General features: G+C 40.6%; 1 protein-coding gene across 1 annotated transcript; it reads left to right on the top strand.

Moving 5' to 3' along the window:
* Positions 1-720: 720 nt before the first annotated feature.
* Positions 721-19,951, top strand: ARPIN (actin related protein 2/3 complex inhibitor). Its single transcript, XM_044665449.1, has 6 exons — positions 721-812; positions 6,227-6,302; positions 8,848-8,980; positions 16,346-16,552; positions 17,036-17,196; positions 19,024-19,951. Exons 1-6 carry the CDS (start codon positions 721-723, stop codon positions 19,030-19,032), a joined length of 678 nt encoding a protein of 225 aa, XP_044521384.1. The 3' UTR covers positions 19,033-19,951.
* The last annotated feature ends 580 nt before the right edge of the window (positions 19,952-20,531 follow it).

The raw sequence follows: 20,531 nt of genomic DNA, 5'->3' as shown, positions 1-20,531 counted from the left end.
ATGGTTAGAAACAGCTGAGACCAATGGCAGGCACCATGTGACAGCTTCTTTGGGGATATAGCCCCACATCTTCTACCTTGGGGCCCTGGTTCTTTTGAGATCAGTTCTCTGGTTCCTCTCATTTTCCATTACTGCTCTACTGAGATATATTCAATTTGAATTTATACTGAGGATCTCTGGTCTCCCGCTTCTTTAGTACATGGAGAAGAGAAAGCACAGAGCTGGTGTCTGGTCCTGATTCATGACTTTTTATTACTTTATTTTTAATATTTATTATTTATTACTTTGTCTCTCCTCTCCGTGTTCTCCTCCTTTATAGACATAGACGGTGTTGCCGGTTGAGTGTTGCGCCCCTTCTGGGAAGAGGGTACATCGTACAGCTTTCTTAGGAAGAGCTCTATTCCTTTAAAGCCAAATCTTGGAAAGGGGAGGCGTGGACCGTACCATTCCGCAAAAACGAGGAGGGTAAGAGTTTGGGATTCTAGGGGAAGTGCAGACATTGACCTCTCAGAACTGGACGCGAAGACCAGGACAAGTTGAATCAAGGGAAACTCGATCTCCAGGTGTCCTGAAAGTTGGGAATTGTCTCTTCTCCCTACTGTCCTCCGGAAGTTCCCTACGGCTTCAACCCCCTCCCCCCCACCTCAAGCATCCCATCGTCCGGTCCCAGAGAGGAAGTGGTTGCCAGATCATTCCCACCGAGTCCTAACCTCCATCCCGATGAGCCGCATCTATCACGACAGCGCCCTCCGGAACAAGGCGGTGCACAGCACTCGGCTGCCCGGCTCCTGGGACCCAGCTGCGTACCAGCGGTAGGGCTCCCTTCGGGGCTCAGGCCTGCGGGCGCTTGGGGCTCGGGCAGCTCTCCATGATCTCTGCACCCCGAGTCTTTCCCTGGCCTGGGGATGGGGCGGGACGGCTGCCTCCCTTCTCTGTAGCCTCGGGCTTCTTTCCTCCTAGCATGGGCTTGAGAATGGAGAAAAACGGGGCGTGGGGAGGGGGGCGGTCTAGGTCTTTGCATTGGCGGGCGGGGGGAGCTCATTTTCTCGACGCTTTTTTCCTTCTCTGGAACAAAGGATTTTTAGTGGGTCAAGCGCCCTAGCAGCGTTAATCCATCGTGGCTAAGGGCTGGACTGCTTCGCGTGCCGTAATTTACCTGGAAAGTCTGGGATGCCCCCCACGGGGATTCCGCATCTCCTTCCTCCTGGCACCTGCAGCCCCTCCGAGGTTCCCCCTAATGCTCACGTTAAATAATCCTTTAAGGTACAGAACTTGTCCTCTACTCAGTCCGTTTAGGTGAACTTGCGCATATATCACTGTGCACTCCAGGCTTTAACCACAGAATTGCCAAATGATTTTCCTGAAAGGAAGGTCTGAGCACATTACTACTCTACTCAACAAATTCCAATGGCTCTCCTTTACTTCTGGGATCAAATGCAAACTCCTCTGGCATTTCCAAAATTCTCTCTATATTCTCTGTATATTTGGTGTGTTCGGGGAGGACTTTTTCAGGTCTGCTCATCCACTTTTCACCCAGCCATACTCTGGTTTTACTGAGGTACCAAAATTGAGGACCCAAGGCCCAAAAAGTCATTTTATGCAGGATTGTGATCAGGCCTGCAACAGAAAGCCCAAGAAAGAACATGAAAGCCAAGTGGCCATATATGAATAAAAGAAGACTGAGGACTGAAGAAGGAACTCCATGTAGTCCTGTGATCAGGCTCCAAGGAGGGAAAGTCACTGTCCATGCTGATAGATTGACAGGCTAAGCCAGGTTGAGGGTAACTGATAGGTCTCAAACCAGTTGTTTACTTTGGGAGGATGCATGTCCCAAGTGTGTGAAGGCATCCTCTTATTGGACTGGGCAGAGGTGAATAATTCTAACAGCCAAGAAGGTGGTCAGACATTGGAGACACCAAGGGCATCCACAGTATCCTGAGCCTTGACTTTTATCTCACCAGTGGACTTTGATGACTCTGGAAGAAAGAATGAAGCTCACAACTTCGTGAAATTCTCTGGCACTTAAATCCAACTTATGCACAAATCAAGACTTCCCAGTGATGTCATTGTTCCTCTTTGAAAAGGAAGAACAACAATAACCTGGCCTCTAGTCTTCTTACATTTACTCTTCTTCTTAACAGGCTACAATCATATCATACTGGCCTACTTCTTCTTCAGGAAGGAAACTCCCTGAGCTCTCTTTGTGCCTTTGAATTGCCCAGATTGTTCTCTTTTTCACCTTTTGCTTTAGAATCCCTGGCTTTGGCCAAGACTCAGTCAGCTCAACCCCTAGTGGCTAAAGTCTTTCTAAGGCTACCCTGTATGTTGACATTAAGTAGATTTCTAGCTCTTGTACACTAGAAGATTGAAACAATAAAAATTTAACAGTCCATTTTTTTAAAACAACTTGAAATTTAACTTGTAGATCTTTTTTTTTTCCTCATGCAAATTCAAATTTAGACAAAATTTGACTCTGTGTGAATTTTTTATTTAAAACAAATACTCCTTTTGACTTTTTGGGCCAACCTCCTCCTAACCAGACTTCATGAGCAAGAAGGGAGATTTATTTAAAAGTTTGGCAGCTAGGTGGCTCAGTGGATAGAGAGCCAGACTTGGAATTGGGAGGACCTGGATTCAAATCTAATCTCATATACTTCCTAAATATGTGACCCTGGGCAAGCCACTTAACCCCAGTTGCCTAGCACTTACTTCCCTTCTGACTTGGAACTGATATTTCATATCAATTCTAAGACAAAAAGTAAAAGTAAAAAAAAAAAAAGTTAATGGAAATGGTATCTCTGCTATCAGGACCTTTAAAGATTCATTTTGGGTGATTTCCTGCCTTGATCAAAGGATACTAATTTGGATAAGCTTTGCCCATTACAGTGCCATGAGTCAAACTTTTTATTCTGTTTTGCATCACTATGGCACTGAGGAGGCTGATTTAAGTATTTTAAAGAACAAAACAAAAGAACCCAGCACTAGGTAAGTGTCCCCTATAAGCTGGATCTGAATTAATTTTTGCTTTGACAGATGTGGAAGCCAAATTACGGAGAAGCAAAATAATCTGCCATATATTTCTCAGTAAGAATTAGGAGTGAGGCTCCCAAAAGACTCCTGATTCTCAGTCTTAACACCCTATTAATTGCTTAATATTTCCCGAGTGCAGACTATGCCTTCTCTACCAACTGGTGCCAGCTTCCCACTAGGAAGTGAATGTCCTGTTAATAGCTGCCAAGATACAGAGTACTGTAACAGTATTAGCATTGTACTCTCTTGATTTTGTATGGAATTGCTGAGTTGGTACAATTTGGTCCTAAATGTTTTGTAGCTAAACAAGATAACATGGCTATTTTTTAAGAAATTTTAATCTTATAGGGGATGTAGACAATATAGTCTTTGACTAGTCCAGGACCCGACAAATTTGTCTTGAATCTAGGAGCTAGTCCTAAAACTTAGGAACTGGATTGTTTTTTAGCTTTTAGGGGAAAAAAATTAAAGGGGGTGATGGTGGTTGTAGAGAAAGTCAGCAAATGCCTTTACCACAATCTACTGTTTCTCAATTTGAGAAGGTCTACTATCAAGATATAAAGACAAAACAGAGACTGGGAGAGGGTGTGACCAGGAAGGGCAAAGTCAGTTTGAGAAAGGAGAAAGACTGGAAGCTTTTAAGGTAGCTCATTTGACTTGTTTTGGGGGTCTTCTAGTTGGGAGTGGGTATTATGACTCTTGCCATTCATACTTGTAAACACCACCAGTAGAGTGGATAATAAATCAATTAGTAGTTTTTTAAAAGTCCTTAATTGCTCTTTTACAAAAATAAATAATATGGGCATATATATATACCCAGTGGAATTGCTTGTCAGCTCTGGGAGGGGGGAAGGATGAGGGGATGGAGAAAACATGAATCATTTAACCATGGAAAAATTTTAAAATAAAAATAAAGATCCTTACCTTCCATCTTAGAGTCAACACTGTGTATTGGTCCCCAGGCAGAAGAGTGGTAAGGTTTGGACAATGGAAATTAAGTGACTTGCCCAGTGTCACACAGCTAGGAAGTGTCTTGAGTCCAGATTTCAACTCTGGGACTTTATCTCTAGACTTGGCTCTCAATCCACTGAACCACCTAGCTGCCCCTCCAATAATGGTTATTGTAGGGCTAGGCCATTTTGTACAGCCTGAGTTGGAGATTTACAACATTTGATTAGGTTACATCCTGAGTAACTGGCAGAGAGCCCAAGTGAGTAATCCCTCTGCCACCCACCTCCTTTCCTGGGTGTATAGCACTTAGTGAAAACAGCCTAGAAGCCTATGCTAGAGCAACCATAGGTGAAGTCATAGTTGAGGTGGGAAAGAAGCCTCCAAATAGTCTGTGATTGCTCCATTCAGGAGCACAGTTAAGGCTTCTTTTTATGTTACATCATTAGTATAATTTAAATATGCATGAGTGAGAAGAAATGTAAGTGGGGAGAATGAAGGACAATTCTCTAGTTTGAGGGTAACATTGTCCTTAAAATGCCAGGCACTGCCATGGTGACTAGGTAATTAAGATGGGTTGAGCCCTGGAATAAGCTTTTCTTTATTTTAAAAGCTTAAGAATTAGGACTTTCTACTTTCTCATGAAGTACTTTGCAAACTTTAAAAATCTATTAAAATGTCAGTTTATTTTTAGGCTGGCTAGGTGGCACAGTGAATAGAGTGCCAGGCCTGGAATCTGAAAGACTCATCTTCCTGAATTCAAATAATCTGGCCTTAGACACTTAGCTAGCTATGTGACCCTGGGCAAATCACTTAACTCTGCCTCAGTTTCCTCATCTGTAAAATGAACTGGAGAAGGAAATGGCAAACCATTTGCCAAGAAAACCCCAAATGGGGTAATAAAGAGTAAGATAGGACTGAAATAACTGAACAACAAAACCATCTCCACTACCATCATTCTGTTCCTTTAATTTTTTTTAAAGCCTTACCTTCCATCTTAGAATCAATACTGTGTATTGGTTTCAAGAAAGAAAAGCCATAAGGGTTGAGCAATTGTGTGTTGCATTTGTGTGGGTTAAGCAACTTGCCCAGAGTCACACAGCTAGGAAGAGTCAGAGGCTGGTTTGGACCCAGGACCTCCCATCTTCATACCTGGCTTACTATCCACAGAACTACCTACCTGTCCTTAGTCTTTGGTTCTTAATCTGGAGCCCATGAAATTTTTTTTTTATACTATTTTGATTACTGTAGGTTAGGATAGTTAGTTTCCTTTGTAATCCTATTTGTTTTATGCATTTACTTTGTAATTTTTAGATTTTTTTGTTTTATGCATTTAAAAACAATATTCTGGGGTGGCTAGGTGGCACAGTGGATAGAGAGACAGGTCTGGAGTTGAGAGGAGCTGGTTTTAAATGTGACCTCTGACACTTCTTCTCTGTGTGTTCCTTAGCAAGTCACTTAACCCATTTTCCTAGCCCTTGCCCTTCTATTCTTAAATTGTTACTAAGACAAAAAATAAGGTTTAATTACCAAAAAACAAAACAATATTCTGAGAAAGGATCCATAGGCTTCATCAGCATCTAGGATACATCAGAGATTAAAAACTCCTGCTCTAAAGTGGGTGAAGGGAGCAACATATATATTCTAAGGCTGGTAGAATGGATCCAAGTGAAGAATTTTAAATGTCAAACAGATGGTTTGTATTTGTTCCTCATCCAAGGTCTGGCTCCTTCTGTGTGGGGATACCCTAAGGCTTTGTCCAGGGCTCTTTTCTTTCCCCATCACTCCTCCTTTGGTAATCTCGTGGGCTCCCATGGATGGGACTTTTATCTCTTTGAAGATGACTCCCAGATCCTCAGAAGTAGCCCTTTCCTCTCCTGAGCCCTCAACCCCATCACCCTGTGCCTGCTGGAAATTTACAAATGGGCAAGTGATTGGGCGAGGTCTACTTTTTTCCCATTTGATCTAATGGCATCACGCATAGCGACTGTTTTTCAAACTTTAAAGCAAAATACACATCTCAGCTATTATTGATATTTGCCTCTCAGTCCTTAGAAGAGTGCCCTGGGTGAATAGAAAGGACATTTTTCATTCTGTAGAGTTTTTCTTTGTCCCTGGGTCACTGGGGTAGACAGGAATCACCTGGGTCACAGTTCTGTGTTAAAGCTTGTGACTAAAAGGCTTAGTGTTAGTAAGTGAAGACTTAGGGTCTCTCCTTTTCTTTTTTTTTTTTTTTTTTTTTCCCTAGGGGAAATGGTATTCTTCTGGAAGGAGAGCTGGTTGATGTCTCTCGCCATAACATCTCAGATGCCAATGGCAAAAAGGTGAGCATGATGTAATTTTTTATTTTTTAAAATATTTATTTATTTATTATAAAGTATTTTTTCATGGTTACATGATTCATGTTCTCTTCCTCCCCTCTTTCCTCCCCACTCCTAGAGCTGACAAGCAATTCTGTTGAATTATGCATGTATTATGATGTATTCTTTTAAAAACATTTTTTAAATTGAATTTTTTTTGTTCGTGTACAGAAACAATTTTTAACATTTGTTTTCTAATATTTTGCGATCTAAATACTTTTTCCCTCTTCCTCTTCCTTCAGGTGGCAAGTAGTATAAGTTAGACAAGTGTTATCAGAGTGTGATGTACTTTTTTTTTTTAAACCCATGTCTTCTGATTTAGAATCAATATTAAGTATTGGTTCCAAGGCAGAAGAACAGTAAGGGTTAGGCAATTGGAGTTAAATGACTTGCCTAGGGTCATACTAGCTAGCTAGGAAGTATCTGAGACCAGATTTGAACCCAACTCCAGGCCTGGCACTCTATCCACTAGGCCACCTAGCCTCCCCACAGTTTATCCTATCCATCTTCTATTTGCATAGTTACTTCCATGTCTGTCTGTTTGTCTGTCTGTCTCTGTCTGTCTCTGTCTGTCTGTCTGTCTGTCTCTCTCTCCACCCCCTCTCCTTCTCCTCTCCATGTCTTTATTTTAAATTTTTTATTTTTATTTTTTGCCCATCTCTTTAATGAGCTTGTATTCTGATGATTTGTATAACAGACTCAGCAAAGAGTTTTACGTTCTAGTTTAATGGGTACTTAGTACTAGTCATTTCGGTTATTTTTCTGAGATAACAGTTGGGTTAGGATTCTTCATTTCAGAATCTTTCCAATTGTAAGAAATAACTATATGTCTGCTTAATTCTATCATTTTCCCATTATCACTAATTTAAAAAAAGTTTATTTACTGTCTTATATGTGCAGGCCTTCCTCTTGCTTAAGTTCAATAGCACAGAGGATACAGAAACAACCAAAGAAAAAGGCAGCCTGTGATAGGTACCTCCCAAGGCCTTCAGTTTGGGGTTAGGATCATTAATGGTGGCAGCTCTGGGACATCGAGGTGGCTCAGTGGACTGAGAGCCAGGTCTAAACCAAGGAGGTGCTAGGTTCAAATGTGACCTCAGACACTTCATAGCTATATGTTCCTGGATAAGTCACTTAACACCCATTGCCTAAGCCTGCCTGCTCTTCTGTCTTAGAACCAATATACAGTATTGATTCTAAGATGGAAGATAAGGGTTTAAAAGAAAAAAAAAATAAAAAAGAGTAGCAGCCCCAGTACTGAACAAACTAGGTCACTATTCTGGGCTTTAATTTCCTAATTTCTCAAAAAGAACCAGATAGATTAGATAATCTCTAAGATCCATCTAAAAGCTACAGGGGCATTTATTGTCATTGATGAAACTGAGACGCCCTTTTCTAGTAACTCACATATTATGTCTTTTTTCCTTGTGCTCTTTCCTATAACTGCTGTGGTACTTTGGGCACCAGTGGAGGGTATGACACAATAAGCTTGCATTTCTATAATACTTTACAATTTGCAAAGCTCTTTCCTCCCTGCTGCTCTTTGAGGTACTATTAAGCATCATTACCTCTGCTTTCTTTTATTTTAACTGTTTCTGGAAATAAATGTCCCATTTCACACCTCTGGTGTATCACCCCACAAAGGTGTGGAGTCAGGAAGACCTGAGTTCAAATGTGGACTCAGATTCTTACTAGCTGTATGACACAGGGCAAATCACTTAATAGCTGTTTGCTCAGTTTCCTGATCTATAAAATGGAGATGATAATAGCATCTACCTCTCAGGGTTGTTGTAAAGATTAAATGAGATAATAATTGTAAAACATTTAGCACGGTGCCTGGCTCCTAGTCAGGGCTATATAAATGTTAGCTCTTATTATTAAGAGGAAGCAAGCACACTTCATATTTCATTTTCTGAAGTCATAATTGATTATTGCTTTAGTCAGAGTTCTGAAATCTTTCAGAATTGTTTTCCTTTACATTATTAGAGTCATAGTTAAACTTGTTCTTCTGATTCTACCCCCATCACTCTTTATCAGTCTGTATGAGTTTTCTGTGTCTCTCTCTCTTTCATTTCATGTCTCAACAATAATATTCCACACCATAAATTTTTTAGACCTTCCTCAATAGTCAAGCATTCATTTTATTTCCAGTTCTTTACTCCAACAAAAAAAAAAGTTGCTTTTTTTCTGCATTAAATATTTTTGCATGTCTACCATTTTACCAGAAAGTAATAATAATTCCCTCTGGGGGCAAATTGGGGGCCAGCACAATATTAGCCAACCTGGAGCATTTATTAAACATGTATTGTGTGCCAGCTACCAATTCCTCTTTGATCCTCATTTCGATGATCTCTCCCCACTCTGATTCCGCGCTGGCATTCCTTGTTCTAGTGGCCAGGAATGAGACAAGCCAGAGAAGGTGGGAAGTGTTTTGGGGGCAAGCCAGGCCCCAGAAGCAGTTAGGACATGGTGGGGAAATATGTTTAACTGTTTCTCTGCTTGACTGTAGGAGCGTTACTATGTGCTATACATAAGACCCAGCCGCATTCATCGCCGAAAATTTGACTCCAAGGGAAACGAGATAGAGCCCAACTTCAGCAACACCAGGAAGGTGAACACAGGCTTCCTCATGTCCTCATATAGTAGGTATCCCTTCACAATTTCAAGCTGCCCTTCTTCCAAAGGCCTTATTCTCTGGAGCTTTCCTTCCCTTCTCCACTCACCCCCAAGGCTTTCCTTACTTCTGCCAGCCTTGTCTTTCTTTTCCCTTTCTTCCAGAATTCTTCACACCTTGGAGGTTTTATCCTGGTATTAAATCAGTCTGGAAAAATATGAATTCTTTTATTGAGGTTAATACCAGCTGAAAGCTTCCACAGCCTGAGATATAACTTGGTTAGTGGGGCCCAGTATGGTTTGGGGTCCATTGGTTAATCTGCCCATCTTATCCTCCCAGGCCAAAAAGATAAATAAGAGAAAAAGATAAGAGAATCAGAAACGGCAGCATAGAGAAGAAATGCTGACTCTGTCTCCCCTTTTTCTACTCTAGACAGTATCAGTAGGCTGGCTTATTCTGTAATAGCCCTTTATCCATGTTGGAGGAGGAAAGGGAGTTTCATTTTTAGAAGATTCTTCATAGGGAAAAGTGGGGAAATGCAAGACAAAGTAGGAAATCCTCCACATTTTATTCTTAAAATATATTTTATAATTTTATCTTTATCTTATTTCAATAACAAATTTACACAACAGTTTTCCAATTTATATGTTATATGATTCCCAGTTACATGATTCATGTTGTCTCCTTCCCCCACTGCCAGATCTTATAGTATAGTGGATAAATAACAAACCTCAGAGCCAGGCATTCAGGATCTAGATGCAAGTCTTTCTCCAATATATACTGGTCATGTGTAACCTTAAGGCAGTCATTTAACCTCCAAGTCATTTAACTAAACCCAGGCAACTCTCAAAGATTATTTAAGTTATAGAACCAGTGCTGATGTGGAGTGGTATATAAAGTGTCCCAGGACTCTCCCACACTCAGTCATTGATCCCAAACTATTTTTGTGATTATAAGTAGATGAGTTATTTGAGGAAGTCAGTAATTTTTCAGCTATGACCCCATTGGGGGTTTACTTGGCAGAGTTACTGGAATGTTTTGCCATTTCTTTCTCCAGCTTATTTTACAGATGAGGAAACTGAGGCCCACAAGGTTAAGTGACTAGGCCAGAGTCATGTTAGGAATAAAAATTAATCTTGGAGACTTTATACTAAATTTACAAGTAATTAATAGTAAAGAGAAAGAAAGAATAGAAAGAAAGATAGAAAGAAAGTTTCCAGCCTTTCTAACTTAAAGTGAGATCAGGCCCCAGTGTGGTTCCCTCCACACTGCCCCTTGCCAGAGGTGGCTACATAAATAAGCGGGGAGGAGAGAGCAAGACCAGAGAGAGGGATGGGAGCCAAGAGACCCCCCGAGCTTCCCACACTGGCTTTTCAAGCCTTCCCTAAGCCCTTCCCCCAAATCCTTCTGTTGGCCTCTGGCCTCCATCATTGGCAGACACTTGACTCTGTGACTCCTCTGTTCATCCACTGTGGTATCTTCCAGGGTTGTACTGGATTGGAGGTCCCCCAGATATTTAATTCATCCTGTAGTCCCAGAGCTAGGAAGTGCCTGAGGCCACATTTGAACTCAGCTCCTTTCAACTCCAGGCTTGGCACTCTCTCTATTGTGCTACCTTGCTGCCCTCTATCACCAGTCATCATTGATAATATTCTGCAGCCTATTTGTGTGTCCATCCACTGGCCTCTGGGACAGATGAAAAAAAAAATGAATACAGTTTGTTTAAATACAAAAGACAAACAAACCAAAAACAAAGTATGCCTCTAACCAAAAGCTCAGCAGAAGCCCACAAGACTTCATTTAGAGTGACTGAGTGGTCTGAGTTACCATATGCTTTTGTAATGACTATTTGTTAACAGAGAAAAATGCTTGTGTACTTTTACTCATGCAAGCACTACAACACTGAGTAGGATTGTAGCCTGCATTTTGTGGCTCTTTGAATAAGTCTTCATTGACGTAGTTGTAGTCTGTATGAATAGTGTCCTTTGCATCAACTTTCTGCATCATTTCAGAGAAATGTTCCCACATTTCTCTGAATTCTTCATAGTTGTCATTCTAAGAATTTTCCATTTCATTCATATGCCACAATTTATTCATTCACTCCAGGCATGGGGTGCATGATTTGTCCCCAGCTTTTCTGCTCTTACTCTTTGAAAAGAATAAAGATAATATCTTTGTATAAAGATAATATCTTTTCTTATTGTTATTGAACTGCCTAGAGTAAAAACTTCTTAATGTATAATGGGATGGAAAGAGATGAACAATTTTTCAACTTTTATCCTATGATTCCATGTTGGTTTTGGGAGTTCCTGTCTCCACTGTCAGTGATTTAGCATGTTTATTTTTCCATAGCCCCATCAGCCTTGAGTATTGCAACCGTTGCGATGGATATAAAGGCTCACCTGCAGTTTTTGACTCTTGTGAGATTATGGTATTTCATGATTCACTGCTATATCGATATCATCATCACTAACATTTATATTGTCAGTCGTTTTTCAATAATGTACAATTTTTATTGTTTCCATTTGAAATTTTCTTGGCAAAGAAATTGGAGTAGTTTTCCATTTCCTTCTCCAACTCATTTTATAGATGAGGAAATGGAGGCAAACAGGGCTAAGTGACTTGTTTATAGTCACCAAGCTAATGTGTCTGAGGCCACATTTGAACTCAGGTCTCCTTGACGCAAGTCCTAGAAGTCTATCCATTTTGCCACCTACCTGCCCTGTCACCAGAAAAGTTATGATGTTGATGGGCTTTTTTGTCAGTGAGGCATTTGGAATCATTGAAAGTATGGTATGATTTCCCAAATTAAGTTCAGACTGCTGTTTTCTTCTTGTTTAATTATGGGCCCAACTCATTTCGTAATTATAGTGTTTGTCCAAGATATACATACCTATGGGGCTGGAGGTATAATAGTGACTGCTGGTCCAACTGAAAGTCATAAATCCAGGCAATTTATATTTTTTCTCTACTTTATTTGCATGGCAAATGACTGAGCCACCTTTTTCTTTTTATGTGCCTCTAGACCTTATTGAGAATATTCTAGGTTTTGATGCAGATCAAGACAATGTTCTATAAAAAAAAGGAACATTTTGGAGAGCAAAATCATCTTTTATTTGGAGGATGGGACAGCCTCCTTCTAAACAATGATAGCTGATTTTTGTGTAGTGCTTGGAAGCTTATAAAGAAGGTTTACAGATGTTATGTGATTTTTTAAAATTTTAAACCCTTAACTTCTGTGTATTGGCTCCTAGGCAGAAGAGTGCTAAGGGTAGGTAATGGGGGTCAAGTGACTTGCCCACGGTCACACAGCTGGGAAGTGTTTGAGGTCAGATTTGAATCTAGGACCTCCCTTCTCTAGGCCTGGATCTCAATCCACTGAGCTACCCAGCTGCTCCCTGTTATGTGATTTTCATAAAATCCCTCTAAGGTACTTTAATGATACTTTATTGGTACTTTAAGATATCAATACCCCTATTTTGCCCATGCCTCCACAGCTAGTTAGGAGGATTTGAACTCATATCTTTCTGACTTAGTGTAGCACTAGTACACCCTGAGGACTACCTAATTCCAGATTCCTAGCTAATAATACCTTTATTTGGCATAGCTCTCTTATTTCTCACTTCATGGTGATCCTCAGCAGATCATTGAAAGTTAAATCCATCATAGAATCTCATCTAATATTAACACATGTGGAAGATTCTCATTTGAAGAGGGTTTGAGGCTTTCTTTTGTTCTACAGATTCAAAATTTTCTGGTAACAAACAATGGACAGAGTAGGTGTATTTCTGTCGCCTCTCAGTATGACTGAGTGTCTGTGTGCCATAGAAAGTCATCTGAAAAGTTGCCTCTTTCCTCCATGCAGGATAGCATCCCTACAAACATAGACGCTTCTAAAAGATTTTATAAAGCATATTGGGGTCAGGAATTGATGATTTCTTCTTAGTCACTTTTTTATTGGGTCCTAGTGCTAAATGTGAGCTTTTCCATTCTTTTGGAATCTTTTCCCCTTTGAAATAACTTTGAAATTGTGCCTCCTCCAGCATGGATTTCTTTTATACACATTTGATTAGGTCCAGTTCTTGTGGATTTTATGTACAGGTTGGACTAGATTGATCACTGAGGGCCCTCCCAGCTCTCAAAGGGTGTGATTCAGAGGTTCCATCTTTTTTTTTTTTCTTCTTAAAACCCTTACCTTCCGTCTTGCAGTCAATACTGTATATTGGCTCCAAGGCAGAAGAGTGGTAAGGATAGGCAATGGGGGTCAAGTGACTTGCCCAGGGTCACACAGCTCAGAAGTGTCTGAGGTCAGATTCGAACCTAGGACCTCCTGTCTCTAGGCCTGGCTCTCAATCCACTGAGCTACCCAGCTGCCCCCGGTTTCATCTTTTTAAAGGAGAGAGAGAGAGGGAGAGGTAGAGGAAGAGGGGAGAGGAAGAGAAAGAGGGAGAAAGAGGAGAGAGAGAGAGAGAAAGAGAAAGCGAAAGCAAGAACTGCTACCTTTACTACTGTTGCTGCTACTGCTATTATAGGTTTTTTTGGTCTATTAGTATTTTGAGTCTCTCTATGTGTGTATGTATCTATATTTATAGATAGATAGTTATACATTTGTCTATTATATTAGGTCTATGTATGTATATCTTATATGTAGGTCTATATATGTATATGTTATATATATGACTATTATATTAAATCTATGTGTATATATTATATATGAAGGTCTATGTATGTATGTATATATTATATGACTTATAGTTGGGCTATGTATATATGCACATATCTTTATTTATTATATTAGACCTATATATGTGTCTGTATATATGTGTATATGCATAAACACACATAGAAATTTGTCTATTATATTTATACAAAGTCTGTGTGTTATGTATACACATTTTTCTATTATGTTAGATCTTTGTGTGTGTGTATATCTATGTACATATACAGTTGTCTCATTAGATCTATATGTGTGTGTATACACACATCCATTTGTCTGTTATATTAGGTCTCTGTATGTGTGTATGTATATGTATATGTCTGTTCTATTAGGTCTATGTGTATGCACACGTAGCATTTAATGTGTTAGTAGTTTTGTTTCTCCAAGTAGATTATAAAAGCTTCTCAAGGGCAGAGACTGTCCATATGGTTCCCACAGTCCCTTTGTCTTTAGAAGAGCACTGAGTATATTATTGGTATTCTATGAGGACCTGTGACTGGACCAGAATATGGGGTCTTCCCTACTTCACTCTTCTAGTTATTTGCCTTACCCGCATTTTCTTTCTATTCCCATTCTAGTGTGGGTCTTTATTACTTCAAATCTGGATTAATGAAGCAGCAGCAGCAGCTTAGCTGGCCCTCTTAGACTGCAGTATGTTCCCTCTCTAGTAATTGCTGCTCCTATTACTATTGGTATTTATTAAGCACTTTAAGGTTTACATAGAACTTTATAAATATGATCTCACTTTATCTTCCTAGTAACCTAGAAAGTAAGTGCCATTATTATCCCCATTTTAAAGGTGAAAAAACTAAGGCAGAAGTAGAGTGACTTGCTCAGGATCACACAGCTAGTAAGTGTCCAAAGCTGGCTTGGATGTCTTCCTGACTCTGGGTCAGTGGCTCTAATATTACATTGTACTACTGTGTATCATTCTGGATAACTTATGTGTAAGCTCTGGGAGAAGTGTGCTATCCAAAAATAAAAGTAGTATTATCTTTCACAAGTATTGTTTTCATCTGTTTATAAACCCTGACCAAATGAGAAAATATATCTGTAAAGCATTTTGCAAACTTTAAAGTTCTAGACTAGGGGTCGGCAACCTTCTTGGCCTTGAGAGCCATAAACGCCACATTTTTTAAAATGTAATTTCGTGAGAGCTGTACAGTGCTCACAGTGCGGCTCCTGTAACAGCGCCTGAAAAAAATTGACTTTATGGCTCCTGCAGAAAGAGCCATACGTTGCCGACCCCTGCTCTAGAGGAATGGGAGCAGACAATCAGTGGATAGAGCACCAGGCATGGAGTCAGGAAGACTCATCTTTCTCAGTTCAGATCTTGGCTCAAACATTTAACTAACTGTGTGGCTCCGAGCAAGTCACTTAATTGTGTTTATCTCAGTTTCCTCATCTATAAAACGAATTAGAGAAGGAAATGGCAAATCATTGTATCTTAGCCAAAATACCCCAAATGGAGTCACATATTGTTGGACACGACTGAAAATGATCAAACAGTAACTAGACTCCTACTTCCATTGCCACTACGATCATCACCATCATCATCATCATCATTGTCATCATCATGGTTCCCTTTGTCCATTACATCAGTTCTAAGCTTCTTTGCTTTAAAAGTCCTCCGTGATCTGGCCCCATCCTTTCCAATCAGTAAGTCAACAAACCTTGGGGCAGTGAGGTAATGAAATGGATAGAGCAGCTGGAGTCAGGAAGATGTAAGTTCAGATGTGACCTCAGTTACTCTCTGTATGACCCCTGGTAAGTCCCTTAAACCTCTTGTTATCAGTTTCCTTAACTGTAAAATGGGGAATGTAATGGCACCTATCTCCCAGACTTGTTTTGAGGATAAAAAGAGATGATGTTTGTGAAATACTCAGCACAGTGCCTGGCACATAATAAAAGCTATATAGATATGAGCTATTATTATTTTTGTTATTTGTTATTATTAAGTCTTTTTTTTTTTTTGTTTTGTTTTTAAACCCTTGTACTTCGGTGTATTGTCTCATAGGTGGAAGATTGGTAAGGGTGGGCAATGGGGGTCAAGTGACTTGCCCAGGGTCACACAGCTGGGAAGTGGCTGAGGCCGGGTTTGAACCTAGGACCTCCTATCTCTAGGCCTGACTCTCACTCCACTGAGCTACCCAGCTGCCCCCTTATTAAGTCTTTTGTATGTTATATTGGGATCTCTAGTGGAGACAGGATGTAAGTGACTATATATATAAATGAAAGGTAATCTCAGAGGGAAAGCCCTAGCCATGAGCAAAGTAGGGTACAAGAGAAGAAAGAAAACCAGGAAGGTAAATTTTTTTTTAAACCCTTAACCTTCTGTCCAGCCTCAGTGGGGACCAGCTGCCTCATAAAAACATAGTCAATATTAGAATTGTCCATTTCTAGAGTTTTGATAGAACAGGCAAGATAGAATCCCTGAGGTCTGAGGGTTTAAGAGGAACTTCCCAGAGGAAAGAAGAAACTGTCAGATTTTTCTAGGAAAGATGCCTGAACAGGGAGTGGGATCAGGCCAGACCAGAAGATGAGCAGGAAGGGTCTCTGCTTGCTCCTGGTTTCCACAGCATCTCCTTCCTATCCAAGAGACCTTGTGGGGCCAGAAGGATGCTTTGCCTAGGAGTTCCAGGTCTCTAAAAGAGTCTTGTTTGGTATTGTGGCCAGAGGTGGAAGCTAAAGGTGACACAGACAGACTCTCGCCCATGGAACTGAAGGGGCTAGTGGAGAAGCCAGAGCTGCTGTCGGTGACAGGAAGCCACACTCCAGACCAGACATTCGCATTTTGGATTCCAGAGGCAGAGATGGAGAAGATTGAGTTAGAACTGGGTACAGAAGTTCGCCTAAAAACCCAGGGCGATGGTCCTTTCATAGGTGAGTGGTCATTTCCTTTCTTACAGTCCCTCTGGCTTACCAGTTTTCTTATAGCTCATCTCCCCTCACATGTCCATTATGTGAATGGAGGGACTCTTATGGGTCTCTCTTCTTAAGCTACTCCCTCTTTTCTCAGCACTCATGGGAGTCCAGCAGATCTTTTTCTGTACATGGTTGGTATCGCTGTGGGACATTTAAAGTCCATGATAAACCCATGGGAACCCTTAGTCCCCAGTGGGTTCTTTCAAGCTCTTTTGGGTGAAGGAGTACCATTAGATTATGGGATTTTTGTTGTGGATCTAAGAATAGCCATCTGTTATCCAACTTGATATCTATGTACTGAACAAGACCATAGCAGTAAGTTGGAGGCTTGGGGGTTTGCTTGACTATTTTGATTAACTTTTTTGAGAATGAAACCAGTTCTCATCAATGGAAAAGGATCTTTTCCCACCTTATTGATTGTAGTCATTGTCATTTTTTTAGGCTCTCTAGCAAAACTTGAGGCTGGAACAGTGACCAAGTGTAATTTTGCTGGCGATGGACAAACAGGAGCATCCTGGACTGACAATATCATGGCCCAGAAATCCTCAGAAGGAACATCAGAGATCCGAGGCCAGGGGGATGGAGCAGAGGACGATGAGTGGGTAAGTTGGGGAATGTCTTTTGAGCCCTTGGAGTGAGTCTTAAATTTGAGGGTCAGAGATGGGGGTGGGAGTAAGGTAGAAACAAGGAAGAAAGTTGATCATTTAAATCCTGACCTTGTTAGCTATTGGCAAAATTCAAACTAAATTTAAGAAATATTGATTTATTAATCATGTCATAAGGTAGAAAGCACCTCTAATTTCTTTTTTTTTTTCCACTAAAAACCCTTACTTTCTTTTCTAGTAATAATTCTAGGACAAAAGGGGAAGGATTAGGCAAATGGAGTTAAGTGACTTGCCCAGCGTCACACAGCTAGCAAGTATCTGAGGCCAGATTAGAACCACTTAGCTGTGCTTATCATTTACTTTATTAAAAAGTTTTTTTTCCTATCATGTACTTTAAATGGAAGGTGATAACTTTATTTATTTTATCAACCTCACCTTTCTCCTCAATAAGACTTCCATCTTTCTTTGAATTCCTCATATTCACTCAAAGACCAGTTTTAATTGGTCTGTAGCCCATTCTCACAAATACTTCTTTTTTTAATATATATATTTTTACTGAAGATTTGAATTTACATTTTTTAGTAGTTCTCAATTGAACACTTAAAGAAAAGTAACCACAACAATGGGTTAGTTTTCCAGGCAGATGAACCACAAAATTATTATTATTGTTTTTAATGGAAAACAGGAGCAGTCAGGTTAGATGGTCTTTGTTGAATTTTGTCCTAATGAACTGGTTTAGGAGAAGAAGGCTTGGAGTCAGTTAAATCTAAATTCAGGGCTTACTTTTGAGTTATAATGACAATATTATCTTGGGCTAGTCATTGACCACTTCTCTAAGGTGGGAGTTACAGACAGTTGATGGAGGAGGAAGTTCTGTAGTAAGAATTTTCCAGCAGATGAAATTATATTCAAAAAGTGATTCACAGATATAATTTATTTATTTATTTATTTATAAATGTTTTTCCATGGTTACATGATTCATGTTCTCTCCCTTCCCTCTTCCTTCCCTACTCCTGGAGCTGACAAGCCTTTCCACTGGGTTATACAAGTATTATTACTTGATACCTATTTCCATAGATGCATAGTTATAAAAGAGTTGAGAACCCCATAGCCAGTTTCTGGGGCCAGATATTCAATGGACTGAATGGATAAACAAGCATTTATTAGATTATTACTGTGTCTAGAACAATGTTTTAACATAGAAATGTAAGATAATCCCTTCTCTCATGAAGGTCACATTCTAATAGGAGAAGACAATATATTTAGGTTTCAGCTTCAAGCCAGATAGGGAGCAGCAGCAGGACAGGTGATAATGCAGAGGACTTTGGGTCTTTGACCACTGCTGAGGAGATGGGGCTGCAGTCACCTATGGAGGTGATTTCCAGGTTGCATCTCCACAAGTGTTGTTCCCTTGGATGGTGACAGTAGAAGGTGGGATGAAAGCAAAGCCAGTGGGTCTGGGTGGCTCTGGGATTTTCTTGGGGTTCTTGGGTTTACCTGCCCATTGGAAGCAGTTGGTTAGAGATCAGACTGGAAGCAGGGCTAGTGCTTGGGGGCAGGGATACCCCTGTTCCCAAGGTTCTTAGACTGTTTGCCCCTGGACCTAAAGGGAGGTGGTAGGTGAGATGATAGTAGTGGTTTGACTCACCAGATTCTTCCCCTTGTCCCAAGACTTTAGTAATTCTCACTGATGGGTTCAGAGTCTTTTTATGGCTCTTCTGAGATGGTATGTTGAAACCTGACCTCTGACCAATTTGAGCATTTCAAATAATGCTCCCTGTTAATAAGTTATCTGGTTTTTTTTGTGTGTGTGTGTTTCTCCAGGATGACTGAGAGTAGCAGGAAATGGAGCATCTCTGCGGTGGCCTTTGTTAGCATGAAACTTGCTTTGAATCTCTTCTCGCTAACCTCAGCGTTGATGCTTCCTATGGAATAGTGGTATAGGAGGGGAAGATATCATCATCTCATCTTCACAGGTGGTTGGAATACTCTTCCCACCTCTGCTAAAATCCTACTGAGGCTGGGCAAGTCCATTCATCGTGGCTCCTGGAGGACCTGGGCCCAAGACCCATTCTTCTTAGAGTTTTTCCACGTTTAGTTCTTGTCCAGGAAAGGGTCACTGTTTCCTCATTCAGGTGACCTAAATGTCCTGTGACCAAATAGGAGATGAATTGGAATTATTTATAACTGTACTTGAGGAATGTGATTTCCTCAGGGATCTGAATGTGATTTACTCAGATGAGACAGGGTGGTTCATGGGAGCAAGTTAGGTGAATCCCCTCTTGGTCGTTTGAGTTTAATTTCCTGCGTGGGCCCCTGAGAGACTTAAGTTGGGCATCCATTCCTCTGTCTTGCTATGTGTGCACCTTCCCTATTGCCTTGCACAAATTCATATCCTCTCTCCCACAGCTCTGTACCTCTCTTACCTCTCTTTGCCATGTAATCCTGTAGCCGTTATCCTCCCCGATTTCCCTCTGTCCCTCTAACTAACTAACTGTCTCATCACCGGGGCTGGAGATTTTAATCTCTATCTCCTGATTCCAAGAAGCCTTGGAATTGGCCAGCACCGATTGGGCAGTCAGTGCCAAAGGGGTGCAGTTATCCACCTCCACTGGTGTGTCTAATTGTTCCATAGCTCTAAAACTAACCTTACCAGTCCTAGAATGTCTTGTTTTTTAAATATAATCTATACCTCTTTTATACTTTGAGCTAATTTTATCAACAATTTTTTTTAATTAAAGTAAACTCCTGGAGTGGGAGAATACAAAACAACTTTCTGCTTTAAGTGTATAATTCTTACTTTAAGTCACATTTACAAGCATAGATGCTTCCTATCCACCAAGCACTGTGCTGAGCTTCCTACGTTTCAGGATGCTATTTATCAAAAGTAATTTCTGGGGCAGCCAGGTGGCTCGGTAGATAGAGAGCCAGGCCCAGAGATGAGAGGACCCAGGTTCAAATGGGACCTCAGACACATCCTTGTTGTGTGACCCTGGAAAGTCACCTAATCCCTGTTCTCTACCTCCCCCACCTCTCCTATGGAGAGGTTTCTCTACTCCCCTTATACCTCGGAACTAATACCTAGGATAGATTCTAAGACAGAAGTTAGAGTTTAAAAGGCAATTAAAAAAAAAAACCAAACCTCTTACTTTCTGTCTTAGAATCAATACTATGTATTGGTTCCAAGGCATAAGAGCAGTGGGGGTTAAGTGACTTGCCCAGGGTCACACAGCTAGGAAGTGTCTGAGGCCAGATTTGAACCAAGGACCTCTCATTTCCAGGCCTGGCTCTCTATACACTGATCCACCCAGCTGCCCCCCAAAAAGGTGATT

This window comes from Gracilinanus agilis, chromosome 2, assembly GCF_016433145.1.
Source record: "Gracilinanus agilis isolate LMUSP501 chromosome 2, AgileGrace, whole genome shotgun sequence".
Classification (NCBI taxonomy): Eukaryota; Metazoa; Chordata; class Mammalia; order Didelphimorphia; family Didelphidae; genus Gracilinanus; species Gracilinanus agilis.
Note: the sequence above shows the minus strand (reverse complement) of the source record. Positions and strands in the feature narration are given on the sequence as shown.

Coding starts and splice junctions, on each gene's coding strand:
- ARPIN (XM_044665449.1), top strand. CDS start 721: ATGAGCCGCATCTATCACGACAGCGCCCTCCGGAACAAGGCGGTGCAC. Junction 813..6,226: donor GACCCAGCTGCGTACCAGCG/GTAGGGCTCCCT, acceptor TTTTTTCCCTAG/GGGAAATGGTATTCTTCTGG. Junction 8,981..16,345: donor CTTCCTCATGTCCTCATATA/GTAGGTATCCCT, acceptor TATTGTGGCCAG/AGGTGGAAGCTAAAGGTGAC.